This window comes from Rana temporaria, chromosome 4, assembly GCF_905171775.1.
Source record: "Rana temporaria chromosome 4, aRanTem1.1, whole genome shotgun sequence".
Classification (NCBI taxonomy): domain Eukaryota; kingdom Metazoa; phylum Chordata; class Amphibia; order Anura; family Ranidae; genus Rana; species Rana temporaria.
In genome coordinates this window covers 295,446,765-295,464,713 of record NC_053492.1, presented here as the reverse complement: position 1 = coordinate 295,464,713, position 17,949 = coordinate 295,446,765, and the positions used below count along the sequence as shown (strand labels likewise).

Genomic DNA, 17,949 nt, shown 5'->3' with positions numbered 1-17,949 from the left:
CCTCACAATTAGAGAGCTGCTCGGACTGTTGCTTGGCCCCCCCAGAAAGTATCCAGGAGGCTGAGTTCGCCTCTTGCACGGACCCCCCTTTGCAGCCGGCGACCTCCAGTAGGCCACTGGTGTGAATGTCTCTGACCAAACAATCAGAAACAGACTTCATGGGGGTGACCTGAGGGGCCAACATCCTCTAGTGTACTCTGTGCTCACTGCCGGACACTGTGGAGCTCGATTGCCATTTTCCATTAAACACCAGAATTGACAGGTCCACCACTGGTGCCCCATGCTTTTCACAGATGAGAGCAGGTTCACCCTGAGCATATGTGACAGGGTCTGGAGAAGGAGTAGAGAACTTTATGCTGCCTGTAACATCATTCAGCATGACCGGTTTGGTGGTGAGTCAGTGATGGTCTGGGTAGGCATGTCCATGGAGGGACGCACAGACCTCTACAGGCTACACAATGGCACCCTGACTGCCATTAGGTATCGAGATGAAATCCTGTGTAGTTGTTATTGAAGATGTTATTAAAAATTACCTATCCATTTCAATCTGCAGCACTGTAATTCTCTGTAAAATGTAATGCAATATGGAAAACTGGAGGCATTCTGTGTCCTGTTGGTAGAAATTGATTTCTCTGCATGTGTAAGGGGCTCACAGATTTTTCCAGAAGTCTGCACTATATATATACGTCAAATTTTAGACATCCTCTGCAATAAATTTTTTTTTTTTTTTTTTTTGTGAGATCTAGCTATACTCTTTAAAGTAAAAGAATCTGACCAAATCCCCCCTCCTAGCACAAATCCTCTCCCACAAATCCCCACTCCTAGCGTAACCCTCCCCCCAAATCCCTACTCCTAGCGTGACCCCTCCCACCAAACCCCCCTCCTATTGTAAATTTTCCCACCAAATCCCCCTCCTAATACAAATTCTCTCCCACAAATCCCTACTCCTAGCTTAAATCCTCTCCCCAAATTACCCCCTCCTAGCTTAAATCATCTCCTCAAATCCCCACTCCCTAGCATAAACCCTCCCCTCAAATTCCCACTCCTAGATTAAATCGCCCCACCAAACCCCCCTCCTACTGTAAGTTTTTGCCCCAAATCCCCTTCTAGTACAAATCCTTTCCCCCTAATACCCCCTTCAAAGTACAAATCCCCACTCCTAGTACAAAGCCTCTCCCCCAAATTACCCTTCCCAACACAAATCCCTGCCCCCCATCAGTTCTCCCCTCCCAGCACAAATCTTCCCCAATTCTGCCTCCTAACATATGTCCCCCACCTCCAATTCCTCCCAACACAATTACCTTCCTTTCCCAGCACAAACACCCCCCCCCCACTTTGATCTTACAGGAGTAGTGAGAAGGTACAGGCTCTCTGTGCCCCCCCTGATAAAAATTAAACCAACACCCACTGCAAGTCCAGACAGGAGACGTGTCAGCGAGGAGAGAGCTGGGATAACAGCGCTCCTCCATACAGCAGAAAACACAGGATCCTCTTAGATCAATTGGTACACGGCTTACTTGCTGATTACCCGTCCACTACCTCTTACAAGGACTGCTCATCTCCCAGAAATGTGGGTAGGGGGCGGGTATTCAAGCCGTGTACTATGGGATCTAAGAGGATCCTGTGCAATCCGCTGTATGGAGGAGCAATCTGCTGACAGGAGCAGGGAGAGCACAGAAAGCACACACCTCCCAGCTTTTTTCTTGCTGACAATTCTCCGCTCCGAACTTGCAGCGGGCATGGGTACAATGCTCATGGGGGTGCAGCTAAAATCTGGCGCCCCCCTAGGAAGGGCCGCCTTTAGGCAGATGCCCACAGTGCCTAATGGGAAATCTGTCCCTGCTGGCAGGCAAACAGGTTGGTCTGAGGCTAAGACTGGAGTGGACAGCGACTGAATAGTAAGGCCTGGGAAAAATATTTGGTGGTTCTTTGGTTTGGACGCTGGTCACCTACTGGAAATGGCTAGGAACTGATCAGGTGTATTTTTGGGCAGAAAAAAGTCAAACAGTAGTGGGAAGCTGGGAGTGCCTGTTATCAGTGACAGGATAGGATGTTTGAGGAGTTGCTGTGGGTATTGGGATTGTGGAAGGAAACTTCAGGGGGCTTATTACGGGGCCTTTACTATTGGTGTGAACAGGGAACACTGTCAGGTCTAGTCATTATGATATTGTAACTGATGTTCATTAATGCATTAATGTTTAGTTTCTGTTTATGAGATGTTCACAATGGACTTCTACTGTGTATGGGCATCTTTATTGTTTATGTTGGAAACTGGAAGAGTAAAATATGTCTAAATGCTACCTACAATAATGATCAGATTCCAATCACAAATATTCCAATACTTGCCAAAGAAAAAAAAATTGTAACAAATGTTAGATGTTACCACAAGGTGGAGTCGTTGTACATATTTTAAACTTGTGGGATAACCTAAAATAAATATACTTCTGCATTACAGAAACATGCAATGAAAGGTGATACCTTATTTGTTGCTATGGTCAATACCTTTTACTTTGGCTCCATCTTTCTTTGCTCAGATATTCATGAATCAGTCTGCATTGCAATGCAATATCCTAGCATTGGGATCATGTTCTTATTATGTTTAATCTTTTTATTAATGTTTTGTTTATAAAAAAAATTACCAGAAAACAAAAGAACATAAGGCACAGAGACGTATCTGCAGTCAGTAAAATATTGGTGAAAGAACATTGTAAATGCTGATATATGAAGCGTAACAAAAAGAAAACCTGGAAATACTCCTCCACGGGGTAAATTACAAACGATCATACCTATCCCATTATGGGTATAAGGAGACAGCAACGGGGGTCATCAACCTGTCGATCGTGATCTACCAGTAGATCGCGGACAGGTGACTGGTAGATCACAGTCTGGGCTTGCTGACCCTCCATTCCAGAGCATCTAACAGTGCAGTGCAGAGGGACTACTTGTAAAGTTGGAGCTGTAGTAGGGAGCAAACCCGCATAAGCCGATGCCTCCTCTGTAGTGCTGGCTCCTATCCCATGTGGCGTGATACCAACTGCACTCTACCTCTTATCCCGGTTAGAGGTCTTCATAGTGGTGCCAGCAGCAGGTCAGTGTGAAGCAATACACTGGGCATATTAGTACAGGACTGCTTTCACATGCACTGAGGTTTACCCACAACTCTGGTACAGTGTAGTGTACCTGCAGCTTTTCTGAGGGTTTGCTGCGCTTAGTCATAGAATTCTATTATATCAGATTTGGTGCACTTTCTGAAATACAGGAGTTTTGGTGCACTTTCAGAAAGTGCACCACGCCTGCAGGATATAATAGAAGTCTATGGCAAAGAGCAGCTAACCCAGGAAAGTCTCAAATGCACTGCGCTGCACCCACAATGCAGGTAACCCACAGCACAGTGTGAAAGGAGCCTTAAAGGAGGCTAAGAACAGTAAAGCCTCGTACACACGATCAGTCCATCCGATGAGAACGGTCTGAAGGACCGGTGTCATCGGTTAACCGATGAAGCTGACTGCTGGTCCGTCGTGCCTACACACCATCGGTTAAAAAACCGATCGTATCAGAACAGGGTGACGTAAAACACAACGACATGCTGAAAAAAACGAAGTTCAATGCTTCCAAGCATGTGTCGACTTGATTCTGAGCATGCGTGGATTTTTAACCAATGGTTGTGCCTACTAACGATCGTTTTTGACCTATCGGTTATGAATCCATCGGTTAAATTTAAAGCAAGTTGGCTTTTTTTAACCGATGGTTAAATAACCTATGGGGCCCACACATGATCGGTTTGGACCGATGAAAATGGTCCATCAGACCATTGTCCTCTGGTTAACCGATCGTGTGTACGAGGCCTAAGGGTTCATTTAGATTTGCCAGTTGGGGTGGTAAAAACCCATAGTTAAGATGTGTTTTTACCACCCCAGCCCAAACACACGCCCTTTACTGGTAGTGGCCAGGGGTGTAAACGTGTAGCACCTGCCAAGCATGACCCATTCAAGTGAATAAGGCTACTCTGCAAATGCCCTGCAACCTTGTGCAGTACAACAAACAAGGGGTTAAAGCAGTCAGCGTTATGTTGCTTACTCACCACCTGCTTTAACCCTTTGGACCCTGCAGATCCATGCAGTCATGGGGCGCTTGCAGAGTGGCCCCATTTACTTGACTGGGTCACGATTGGCAAATGGTAGCACCCACCAAAAGCAATATGGCTCAGCAGGTAAAGGGGGTAGGGATTTGGGCAGTAAACTCAATCGCAGGGTTTTACTACCTCCAACTGTACATGTGAACAAGCATTAAGAGTGGTGCTACGGAAAGCAACAAGTGTGAGCAGGCAGCTGAAAAGCATTCCGAGTGTGTTTCGTAGGCAGTGAAAAGGCAATATGATGCCTTCTCACCACCTGATTTAAACCCACAATTGTCATGCAAATCACGTGATTGCGATGCAGTAGTATGGCAATTAGAGGTTTAAATCAGGTGTGGAGGTGACAGTGGGCAACACTGTGCCTGGTGATCTTTAACTTCTCCCATGTTGTTCAAGTAAATCTCCACCTCTTTAAGGTTGCCTACCCCTAGGTTAGCTGCATTAAAGGCAACAGGATGCCTCTCCTTCAGGTATACATGTAACAGTAGTATGGCAATGACCAGATGTAGAACCCCTAGAAAGTTTTTATAATATCTATAAAACATAGACGAAAAAGAAGACCGGTAGTATAGAACCGAAGAGAAGAAGAAAAAAGGGGGGGATTGGACTAATTTAAGTCAAAGAACGTGCAGGATCCAGGCATTACATGGGGTAGCAGGGTTGGATACGTCTCTCAGGATATGACCCCTTACAAACCGACAGACTGATTCGGTCCGCCTGTCAGTTTTTTCTGACAGGCGGACCCAAACAGACCATCCATTGCTTTGTATGGAGCGGCGTCCGATCCGCTAAAAACAGATGGATGGGGATCCCTATCCATCTGACGAATTGGATGAAAGACAGATGGAAACGGACAGGCGGTGCGTTTCCATTCGACAGCCCATGTCCGCTCTGCATCAGCAGAGCAGACACACACCTGTCATCCGCCTGCTCAGCAGGGATCAGCAGAGAGATCCCCTGCTAAGCAAGCTGATCCGCTGGTGGTCTCCACCAGTGAGAAAGAAGCCTGATGAATAATAGGGCAACAGGATCAGAGATAAAGTGCCTTGAAAAAGTATTCCTACCCCTTGAAATTATGCACATTTTGTCATGTTACAACCAAAAACGTAAATGTATTTTATTGGGAATTTATATGATAGACCAACACAAAGTGGCACATAATTGTAGAGTGGAAGGAAAATGATAAATGGTTTTCAAGTCTTTTACAAATAAATATGTGAAAAGTGTGGTGTGCATTTGTATATAGCCCCTGTGAGTCAATACTTTGTAGAAGCACCTTTCGCTGCAATTACAGCTGCAAGTCTTTTTGGATATGTCTCTAAAAGCTTTACACATCTCGAGAGTGATATGTTTGCCCATTCTTCTTTGCAAAATAGCTCAAGCTCTGTTAGATTGGATGGAGAGCATCTGTGAGCAGGAATTTTCAAGCCTTGCCACAAATTCTCAATTGGATTTAGGTCTGGACTTTGACTGGTCCATTCTAACACATGAATATGCTTTGATCAAAATCATTCCATTGTAGCTCTGGATGTATGTTTTGGGTCTTTGTCCAGCTGGAAGGTGAACCTCTGCCCCAGTCTTATGTCCTTTGCAGACTCTAACAGGTTTTCTTCTAAGATTGCCCTGTATTTGGCTCCATCCATCTTCCTATCAACTCTGACCAGCTTCCCCGTCCCTGCTGACGAAAAGCATCCCCACAACATAATGCTGCCACCACCATGTTCCATGGGGGGGGGGGGGGGGTTCAGGATAATGTGCAGCTCCTACAGAGTTACCTCTTGGCTGCTTCTCTGATTAATGCTCTCCTTGCCCGGCCTGTCAGTTTAGGTGGACAGCCATGTCTTGTTAGGTTTTCAGTTGTGCCATATTCTTTCCATTTTCAAATGATGAATTTAACAGTGCTCTGTGAAATGTTTAAAGCTTGGGACATATTTTTTATAACCTAACCCTGCTTTAAACTTTTCCAAAATGTTATCCCTGACCTGTCTGGTGTGTTCCTTGGTCTTCATGATGCGGTTTGTTCACAAAGGTTCACCAACAAACCTCTGAGGGCTTCACAGAACAGCTGTATTTATACTGGGATTAAATCACACACAAGTGGACTCTATTTACTAATTAGTGACTTCTGAAGGCAATTGGTCCACTAGATTTTAGTTAGGGGTATCAGAGTAAGGCCCCTTTCACACTGAGGAGAATTTCAGGCTAAAAATAGCGCCTAAATACCGCCTGAAAAACTCCTGCACTGCATTCTCGATGTGAAAGCCCGAGGGCTTTCACACTGAGGCGATGCGCTGGCGGGAGAGAAAAAAAATCTCCTGCAAGCAGCATCTTTGGAGCGGTGAGAGGAGAGGTGTGTATACCGCTCCTTCACTGCTCCTTCCCATTAAAAACAATTGGACACCGCGGTAATACCGCCGGCAATGTGCCTCTGCATCGCCTCCGTTAGCGGCCGAATCCCACGGCAATTCCGACGATATAGCGCCGCTATACAGTCACTGCATGTCCTGCCCCAGTGTGAAAGGGGCCTTAGGCTGGGTTCACACTGGTACGACACGTCAGTCATCCGACTTTCATCCTACTTTGCTCTGCGACATCAGTCCTACATCGGTCCTACATCCATCCGACTTGAATGAACAGGATACTACTTTGATCCGACTTTGTGATAGTCTGACTTGTCCTTTGACCAATCAAAACAATCCCAGAGTGAGATAAATTCCTTTTACTGCTGCTGTAATCACATGTCGGATGTCAAAAGTCGGATGGTTAGGACAAGGCTCCTACTTTGGTCCGACTTCAATGATATTCAATGGGCTGAAGTAGGATCAAAGTCGGACCAAATTAGTGCAGGGAGCATTTTCAAAGTCGGTCCGACTTGTGTCGGACCAGTAAAGACGGCTGGCTCTCATAGGGAAACATTGATTTTCACACGTCATGCGACATGAGCTCCCAATGTCGGAGCATTTGTCGCACCAGTGTGAACCCGGCCTAAAGGGGACTGAATACAAATGCACGTCACACTTTTTCAGATATTTATTTGTACAAAATTTTGAAAACCATTTATCATTTTCCTTCCACTTCACAATTATGTGCCACTTTGTGTTGGTTTATCACATAAAATCCCAATAAAATACATTTACGTTTTTGGTTGTAACATGACAAAATGTGGAAAATTTCAAGGGGTATGAATACTTTTTCAAGGCACTATAGGTGGAAAATTTGTGGGATTGTTGGAAGTAATTCCACACCGACCAGGTATGAGTGTAGTCGTCAATTTTATCTGTTTCCCAGGACAAACCTTCTAAGTGGCAAATGGAGTCCATTTCACAGGCCTAGTCTGCGAAGGATGGAGCATAAGGTTTGCGCCATGCCCTGGCTATAACACTACGTGCAGAGGTTAGGGATTGCGTTCATATTATGAAGGAATTTTTTGTTTTGAACAGGTGGAAATTTTTATTTATTTTTTTGTCATTTTACAGGGGGAGATTTGTCTCTGCACAAGCAGAATTTACGTTCAGCGTTTAATCTATGAAGAGTTTCTCAAGAGGTTTGTAGAAGCTACCAGAAAATGGAAGGTTGGAATCCCATCTGATCCGTCAGCCAGCATGGGAGCTTTGATCAGTCAGAACCATCTAGCAAAAGTAAGTTATTAATGCTAATACGGTCCTGAAGAGGAAAAGTGGAAGGAGCATGTCATGTGATAAAAGCCTTACCCTAGCCATAATAACCCATACCACTCATATGGAGCTCTGCAGCACCCAAAGAGACCGTATATATAACTCGCACAATTCAAAAATCCAGACAGTGATTTGTGAATCGTATGATTCTCTGCAGATTAGATATACCTGCATGAATATTAGGCAAATAAAAAAAATGATGAGGTGCCTGTTAAGGCTAGGTTCACACTGCTGGAATTTAAAATCGTGCGATTTTACCGCAATTTCGTGGCCGCGATTTTGCCACGATTTGCAGCCGCTATTTCAGGGAATGCCAGTCTATAGAGCTTAATTTGCATCGCACACGGATCAAACTCAAACAGGACCCTTTTTTCCCCGCAGCTTAGATTCGCACCACACTGATGTGAACTGCACTAATGGAAAACAATGTTATTTTTATGACTTGCGAATTTGAGAAATCGCAACGGCTCAAATTCGCAATAGAATTTGCAGCAGTGTGAACCGGGCCTGAGAATTGATTTGTTCATCAGTAGAAATTATCATTCCTCGTAGTTTTTTCTACTACAAATTATCGCAACTGAAATTCCAGAAAACTTCTTTAAAGTGGAGTTTTCATCCCCCCAAACATTTTTCATTATTGTGCTCATTAGACCTAAAATAATTTTTTTTTTTTTTTTACTCATCTGGAAATGCCTGTTGCTATGCGGTCCCACGAAATCTGCCTTTGGATCCACCTCGGATTCTGACATCATCTCACTCTAATGCTCCTGGGAAATGTGTGTCATCATTTCCCAGGATGCAGTGCGCTACCCAATTATCACTCCCCATCCAAGACTTCCAGGAAGTAAGTGCTTGTGAGCTTCACAATGCCCACAAGCAAAATGACAACTGTGTGGACATAGTTTTATAAACTATCTTTTTTGAATAACTATGCGGAGCGGTGGCGGATTGTAAAATAGTAAGTGACTGGATTTATTTTATAAAAACGCATGATGAAAGGACATACATTTAAAAAATGCTAATTGTGGTTGGAACCCCGCTTTAATGAACTTAAAGATATAAAGTTAATTTGTATCAAACTTTTTTTTTTTTTTTTGTGCCTCAATAAGAACCATCTGCAAAATAGTGTAGACATTTCCAATTTATATAATTCGTATGGAGCAGTAACTTTACTCAACTTGTGTCACGGGTCATTTCAAACACAAATTACCTTTATACAGAAATGAGTAAGTAAATTACTGGTTATTCTCTTGTTTTTTTGCCACCTGTGACCCATTGGAAAGATTTCCCTTCACTTCCTGTCCCATAGCCAAGTCAAAAAGTGAGGGAATCTCGGGGTGTCACCGGGGTCACCAAAACTAGTGTCCCCATTGAAAGATTTCCCCTCTATTACTGTTCAAAAATTTGGGATTTTTTTCACTTTATATCATAACCAGACAAATAGAGAGGGGGGGATCTCCCTGGCGGGCGCACAGAAAGCAATAAAACGGGTGTTCTAATCCCTATCCAAAACTAAAAAAAAGTTTTACCTTTACTCACTTGAATCTCTCCATTTTGCCTCTGAATATATTATCCAAATGCAGTAAAACGATGGTTTGCGAGCATAATTCGTTCCAGAAACATGCTTGTAATCCAAAGCACTTTATATCAAAGCATTTTTTTTACAGGGTATAAAAGAGAAGAGAGGCGCCTCTAAGTGTAGCAATAAGTTGCTAAATGTTGAACCTTCATTACATGTAACCATATTGTTACACTTAGAGGCTCTTCTTCTTTTTTATACTCAGTTGTGATATGACGCTACTATCAAGACATCGCTTGTATATCAAGGCAAAATGTATTAAAACATTTTGCTTGTCTTGCAAAACGCTCTCAAACCAAGTTACTCTCAAACCAAAGTTTTACTGTACTGTATTATATTTTACCATCTGCTAATTAATATAACAGAACATTTATTCAATATCTCTACATATGATTTTACATGTGAAACTTATTGACTATGCCAGCATTTACAATTTATATACTGTACCTTTGTAAACTAAATATGAGAGAATTGAGTTGAATAATGTTTTAAAATAACGTATTTCTCGAATATGCATAATATATAAAAAAATAAGTCTCAGATGTTGTGTCTTGTAACAATCTGCTATATGATCTTGAATACAATAGATATACATTTAAAAAAAAAAAAAATACCCCTATTTTTATATACACTATATTGTCAAAAGTATTCGGATGCATGCCTTTACACGCACATGAACTTTAATGGCATCCCAGTCTTCGTTCGTAGGGTTCAATATTGAGTTGGCCCACCCATTGCAGCTATAACAGCTTTAACTCTTCTGGGAAGGCTGTTCACAATGTTTAGGCGAGTGTCTATGAGAATGTTTGACCATTGAGTTTGGGGTGGAGGAACTTGACTGGCCAGCACTGTCCTGACTTTAACCCGATAGAACACCTTTAGGATGAATTAGAGTGGAGACTGCGAGCCAGCCCTTCTCATCCAACATCAGTGCCTGACCTCACAAATGCACTTCCCATAGACACACTCCTAAACCTTGTGGAGAGCCTTCCTAGAAGAGTTAAAGTTATTATAGCTGCAAAGGGTGAGCCAACTTGATATTGAACCCTACGGACTAAGACTAGGATGCCATTAATGGTCATGTGTGTGTAAAGGCAGGCATTTTACTTTTGACAATATAGAGTATATTAATTCCAGGACATATTATAGTGGTATATACTGTACATACATACATACATACATACATACATATACTGTGACAGCAGGCAGGTAAAATCGCCTGGTTGCATCCAGGATGGAAAATATATGAAGGTATATTTGCCCATGTTCTAGTTCAGGGAGGGAGTGATCCCATAGAGGTAAGTGTAATGCTCTCATGGGTGATTTTATTAATGGCAATGTTTTGCCAGGAGTAGAAGTGCCATTGTGACATGACCCTTAGGAATTTAGACAGAAAACAAAGTCCTGCTAGATAACTTCAGAATGTAAAACTGTCACTGTGTCCCAGATTCAGGCTTTATGCCAGTTTATACCACTAGGGGGAAGTGCTGGGAGTCCTGCAGGGAAAGAGTTAATGTGCCCAGCTGAAGTAAGTTGGCTCATTAAGACCTCTACAAAAACTCCCAGCATGCTTAGGAAAATGCTCCATCCTGGAACCAGGTCTGTGTTGTATAGACCAGTGTTTTTCAACTCCAGTCCTCAAGGCACACCAACAGGTCATGTTTTCAGGCTTTCCATTATTTTGCACATGTGATTTGATCAGTTTCACTGCCTTAGTAATCACCACAGTCGTTTCATCTAAAGGAAATCCTGAAAACATGACCTGTTGGTGTGCCTTGAGGACTGGAGTTGAAAAACACTGGTATAGACAGGGGAGTGTGCTATCTGTCTTGTGCGGTGAGACAACGTCTGTGTGGCAAAAACTTCTAAAACAGGGAGATAGGGGCTAGGGCAGCACCAGGCTGCACCTAGTTGTTAGATAGGGAAACTACGTAGTAAGCGGCCAAGCTTACCAGGATTTATTTTTATTTTTCACTGTAGATAGTTTAAATAAACCGCACCTTTGTTTTATTTTTCCACCTACAATTCTGTCTGCTGTGCCTGATTTTGTGTGGTGAACCCATCCAGGGGGTCACACACACCCGCTGCTGAGCTAACCCCCTCACAATACATACATACATAGCATAGCGGTATATACATACATACACAGTTACCTGGTTTTACCAGTAGGTGGCTCCTTGCACATAGATTCTCTATGTGAGATTTCTTTTATGTAACACTACTGTGACATCTTTTTTGAAATGGTAGAGCAGGGGTGCCCAACCAGTGGCCCAGGGGCCACATGTGGCCCGCGGAGCCCTCTGATGTGGCCCACGACCTCCTGCACTGGGATGGAATAGAATAGAATACTGTTATTAAAGGTAAGTTTATTACTAAAAATCAGTGTATATATGGGCATATCTGTTCTGCAGTGGTTACTGGGCTGTTTTCAAACTGACCCACAGATGCATAGCTGTATAGTGGGTTGTGTCCGTTTCCACTCTGCATATGCAGAGCTGACACGGACCTGCCATCCGCCCGCTACGCTCATTGTGGCCCGCGACCGGTTACCAAGTCGCTTAAGTGGCCCTGGTGCTTCAAAAGGTTGGGCACCCCTGCGGTAGAGCTTTCAATTTTAAGCAGTTTTCTTTTTCAAATGTCTGCTGTGGGTACCGTTTTGTCTTTAGATAGGTTTCTACACAATAAGACGCTGTGCTGAACTTCTGACCTACTTTGTCTCCTAGGTAAAGGGCTATGTGAAGAAGGCTTTAGAGGAGGGAGCTACTGTTGCTTGTGGAGAAGGTGTGGATACATTAAACATCCCACCAGAAAACCATGGTGGTTACTTCATGTTGCCTACAGTGATAACTGGACTGAAAGAAACCTCTTGTTGTATGCAAGAAGAGATATTTGGACCGGTCACATGTGTTGTTCCTTTTGACACAGAAGAAGAGGTTATTGAAAAAGCCAATGGAGTCAAATATGGCCTGGCTGCCACTATATGGACAAGAGACGTGGGACGTGTCCACCGTGTTGCGAAGAGATTGCAGTCAGGTCTTGTATGGACCAATTGTTGGCTGGTGAGAGACCTTAACCTACCTTTTGGAGGCATGAAAGCATCAGGACTAGGAAGAGAAGGAGCAAAAGATTCATATGAATTCTTTACTGAGGTCAAGACTGTCACCATAAAACATTAATATTGTTTTTTCTATACAATTAATAAAATCTATGCTAACATTTAACATTGTCATATTTTATTGTTTCACAATCTTGAAGGGGCTCTAAAGGTACAATTTTTTTCCCTAAATAGCTTCCTTTACCTTAGTGCAGTACTCCTTCACTTACCTCATCCTTCCATTTTGCTTTTAAATGTCCTTATTTCGTCTGAGAAATCCTCACTTCCTGTTCTTCTGTCTGTAACTCCACACAGTAATGCAAGGCTTTCTCCCTGGTGTGGAGTGTTGTGCTCGCCCTCCTCCCTTGGACTACAAGAGAGTCAGGGCGCTCCCTACATTACAGATAGAGAAAGGAGCTGTGTGTTAGTGGGTGTCCGGACTCTCCTGTATTCCAGGGGAGGGGGTGAGCACGACACTCCACACCAGGGAGAAAGCCTTGCATTACTGTGTGGAGTTACAGACAGAAGAACAGGAAGTGAGGATTTCTCAGAAGAAATAAGGACATTCAAAAGCAAAATGGAAGGATGATGTAAGTGAAGGAGGACTGCACTAAGGTAAAGGAAGCTATTTAGGAAAAAAACTGTACCTTTACAACCCCTTTAATAAAGCTTATTCAAAGTTCATTAGGATGTCTAAGGATTCTGGTGCCACCAGGCCAACCACCCATGTGGTAAGCCCAAGGAAGTAGCCAAAACTATCCTCAATATTTTTCTGCAGGAAGAACCGAGTCTTGGTTGCTCTAAAGAAACCAGATTATTTATTGCATTCTTCTAAACTGAAAAGAAAAAGTGGTTAGCTGATGGGCAACACAGACAGTCTAAAACAATTCTTACCTTCAAAGCATTGTCACCAGGACAAAATGAAATGAGAAATACAACATGTCATAGTAACTGAAGGTGAGGTAAAATCTTCAAATGAGGACTCCTGCTCAGAAAACTAAGAGGGTAATTTAACCTGACTTTGGAGAGATGTCCTCTAATTTCCTGCTGTGTCTCCATGACAGGAAGTAAAGGGAAATCTCCCTAAATGTGACCCAAGCAGAAAAAAAAACCATGATGGGAATTTTAACCCTTCCCTATTCTATCCAAAATAATAAAAAGTTTGGGAATCAGATATACTATAATAAGGTTAAGTGAAGACTTGCGTCCTTCGTGTTCAACCTGTCACAACTCCTGCAGCTTTGGTCCAGAAGGAAGGAAAAACAAAATCTCCCTGGGTAACAGTAGCCAATTGGCATTGCAGGAAGACCCTGGGCAGCGAGATCAATTCACTGGATCTAAAGAAGATGGTGAATGGCATCAACAGACCACAGTGGCGTGCAAAGCTGTTACTTTATGTAATAACACGAATAGCTCACTTTTTTTCTGACACATGGTTAATATATGGCTTGTGACTGTCAGGCTGCCCATGAACTAAAAATAAAAAATGATCAAATAAGTTCACTTCCATCATGATAAATTGAGTTTGTGTTTTGTTTGAAGACTTTGACTTTATGACCAAGTCATTCAAACAAAGTAATTGGTTCCATTATGCTATATGAAAAGCCCTTTGTTCTTATTTTCTTGTCCTTTCATAAGCATCTTTTTACACTGATGCTACTTATCACACATGCCAGGAAATTTAACTGGGATATGTTTCCATGTCCTTTCCTTTCCCTCCCTCATGGATTCCTAAAATAGTAGCAGAGTAGTGGAGAGAGGAAGTGGTGGTTGACCTGTTGGCTCGTGGCTCTTACTTCTATACCGCTTGTCAGGAGGCTGCCTTGTGATTTGCTGCTTTATCAGTGTTATGACATTTATTGTGCGTGATCAAAAGATATCTCAAAAAGATACCAGTCCTCACCCTTGTGTCTTTCATCATAACATTATCAGAAAGCTCTTCATTCATTTCCCTAACCTCTCACCTACGTCCTTCCTTGCCCAGAAATGTATTCTTGGCAGGACCCCAAATGATTTACTGAAGGCACTGCTTGTGAACAATGATTAATCAGACCTTAACCTTTATAATAGTTTATGCGTGGAATGTAAGTCACTTTTTCAGGTTATGCTGTATAAGTTTGTCTACCTATCAAACAGTTATTTATTTTTCCTGATATTGTAGGGACATGATGTACTGCGTTGCTTTGCCAAGAAAACCAGATTTTTAGATTAGCTCTGATGCCGCGTACACGCGACCATTTTTAATGGTCTGGAAAAAACGAAGGGCCAGGTTCAGAGAGATCGGCGCATCTTTAGATAGGGCGTATCGCATCTCATATGCGCTACGCCGTCGTAACATTGAGAGGTAAGTACAGTATTCACAAAAGCACTTGCTCCCATATGTACGCCGGCGTAACGTAAATGGGCCGGCGTAAGCCCACGGAATTCAAAGTAGCAAGGCAGTGTTGTATTATAATGAAGCGTGACCCCATGTAAATGCATGGCCGAACGAACGGCGCATGCTCAGAATCACGTCGAATTTACTCCCTAAGATGCGCCCGCTCCATTCATACGACGTTAACGTAACCTACGCCCAGCCCCATTCACGTACGACTTACGCAAATGACGTAAAATACGACGGCTGTTTCGACGTTTCCGACGTCCATACCTTAACATGACTTACCCCTGGTTTATGAGGGGTAAACTTATGCCAGACATAAGCCTTGCGTAAACGGTGTAGCTTACTGCGACGGGCGCAAGTACGTTCGTGAATCGGCGTATCTAGCTTATTTACATATTCAACGCGTAAATCAACGGAAGCGCCCCTAGCGGCCAGAGTAAATATGCACCCAAGATACGACGGCGTAGGAGACTTACGTTGGTCGTATCTTGCCAAAATTCAGGTGTATCTGCTTTCCTGAATAAGCGTATAGATACGACGGCGCACATTTGGACTTACAACGGCGTATCTGGAGATACGTCGTCGTAAGTCCTTTCTGAATCCGGGCCTAAGTTTTTTTCAACCCGATTGTTGTTAAAGGGGTTGTAAAGGAATTTTTTTTTTTCATAATAAGCATCCTTTACCTGGAGACATTCCTCTTTTCACTTCCTCATTGTTCGTTTTTGCTCAGAAGTTGCTCTATTTCTTCTCTGTTCTGTTCACTTCCTGCTTGTCTGATTTTACTGACCACCGTGATGGGAAGCTTTACTGCGGTGGTCAGTAACCTGCTCGCCCCCTCCTGGGAACTACATCTGTACGGCAGGACGCTCTCTACTTGTTGGAGACTTCAAGGAGGTGTGACTTACTGGGCGTGCCGCAATGCATACTGGTAAATGTAGTTCTTACATGAACGAACGCCGCAAACCAGGAAGTGAATGAGAGAACAGAAACTAGAATGCCGGAGGTGATATAGATGGAGGAATTTAATAGGAATTTAATAGTTTTTTAACAGAATCATTACACTATTCTGTCTGTCTACCTTGCAGACATTAATTTTAGGCAAAAAATGTTTTTCCTTTAGTGACCCTTTAAGCCGGCCTTGCCTACACATGATTGTGGGCAAAAAATGCTCTAGTAAAGCGCTGTGACATACAACACGTACGACGGCACTATAAAGGGGAAGTTCCATTCGGATGGCGCCACCCTTGGGGCTGCTTTTGCTGATTTTGTGTTAGTAAAAGACGATTCACGCTTTTTAGTCTGTTACAGCGTGACAAATGTGCTATCTCCATTACAAATGCTAGTTTTACCAGAACAAGCGCTCCGGTCTCATAACTTGCTTCTGAGCATGCGCGCTTTTTTCACGTCGTTAAAGTCCACACACGACCATTTTTTACGACGTTAAAAACGGCGTGAAAATTTAGAGCATGTTCTAAATTTTTAATGCCCATTTTTTATGTCGTGAAAAATGCTCTGGAGTCCACACACAATCATTTTTAATGACATTAAAAAAAACGTCATTTTTTTACATCCCGAAAAACGGTCGTGTGTACGCGGCATGACACCTATGAATTCCAAGGGTGGAACTAGAAATCACAGGGCTGCATACCAGGGCCTTCTGATGACCCCTCTGTACAGTATCCAACAATGTACACCGGTGGCCACTAACTTACATAGCAGCACCCATAATAACGGCACCATTGACTGCTGCTAGTTAATAACGACCTATACCACATTTCTGATAGGGAAGTTATGCTAAAACTTAAAATCTGAAAGATCCTTTGTCAGCAAAGGTTAAGTGGCTTAACAAATGCTCCTGAAATTCCCCTCTGATTGAGCTCCTTGCCTCCTAGGTCCCACAATATCTGTGTGGGATGCTATGGCAGTAGTTGCACTACTGCTACAGTCTTTTTACAGTGTTCTTAACAGACAAATGGTAAAATGGGTTTACAAAAATTAGTAATTTGGATGTTGTTGAGTCATGTCACACAAGAGATCCTGTCATTTATCATATTTAGTTGTTGTAGAGCCATATCACACAAGATCCGGTCACTGGCAAAAACTTGCCAGTGCCAAGATCATTTAAAGACTGTTTGCCTATTTCTATGTATTTAATTAATTTCTGACCCTCATTTGTAAGGGAAATTTGCCTGTGTTCTAGTTCAGGGAGGGAGTGATCCCATGGAGCTAAGTGTGTATGTCGCGTACACACGACCGTTTTTCGGGTTCTAAAAAATTACGTGTTTTTTTTATGTCATTAAAAACGATCGTGTGTGGGCTTCAGAGCATTTTTCACGATCTAAAAAATGGGCATTAAAAATTTCGAACATGCTCTATTTTTCCACAACGTTTTTAACGTTGTCAAAAATGGTTGTGTGTGGGCTTTAACGACGTGAAAAAAAAACGCATGCTCAGAAGCAAGTTATGAGACGGGAGCGCTCGTTCTGGTAAAACTAGCGTTCGTAATGGAGTAAGCACATTCATCACGCTGTAACAGACTGAAAAGCGTAAAATGTCTTTTACTAACACAAAATCAGCAAAAGCAGCCCCAAGGGTGGCGCCATCCGAATGGAACTTCCCCTTTATAGTGCCGTTGTACGTGTTGTACGTCACCGCGCTTTACTAGAGCATTTTTTTTTCACGAACGTGTGTAGGCAAGGCCGTTTTAATGATTGGGTTGAAAAAAAAACGTTGTTTTTTCTTGACCATTAAAAACGTCATTTTTTAGAACCCAAAAAACGGTCGTATGTACGCGGCATAAGGCTTTCATGGGTGATTTTATTAATGGCAATGTTTTGCCAGCAGTAGAAGTGCCTGTGTGACATGACCTTTAAAGTGGAACTTTAGACAGAAAATTAAGTCCTGCTAGATAACTTCAGGCTGGCCCCCTTTGCAGGTACAGCATGGTGCTGCACATGTGACTATTTATAACACGAGCCATTTGATAGTTTGACAGTTTGGTTAAGAGCACAATCAAATCTGGTAAATCAAAAAGGGTAAATCGATGGCTTTATGATTTATGGTTGGGGTTTTGGGCTTAAGCAAAAT

At 42.8% G+C, this 17,949-nt stretch overlaps 1 protein-coding gene across 2 annotated transcripts in view; it reads left to right on the top strand.

Annotated features, from left to right (window-relative positions):
• The window catches only part of ALDH8A1 (aldehyde dehydrogenase 8 family member A1), a 38,480-nt gene extending 25,871 nt beyond the window's left edge, over positions 1-12,609 (top strand). For both annotated transcript variants that reach the window (XM_040350474.1, XM_040350473.1), the window contains 2 exons: positions 7,612-7,773; positions 12,112-12,609. In XM_040350474.1, coding sequence (XP_040206408.1) covers positions 7,612-7,773; positions 12,112-12,564 — 615 coding nt within the window. In that variant the 3' untranslated portion in view covers positions 12,565-12,609. The remainder of the gene's footprint in view (positions 1-7,611; positions 7,774-12,111) is intronic.
• The last annotated feature ends 5,340 nt before the right edge of the window (positions 12,610-17,949 follow it).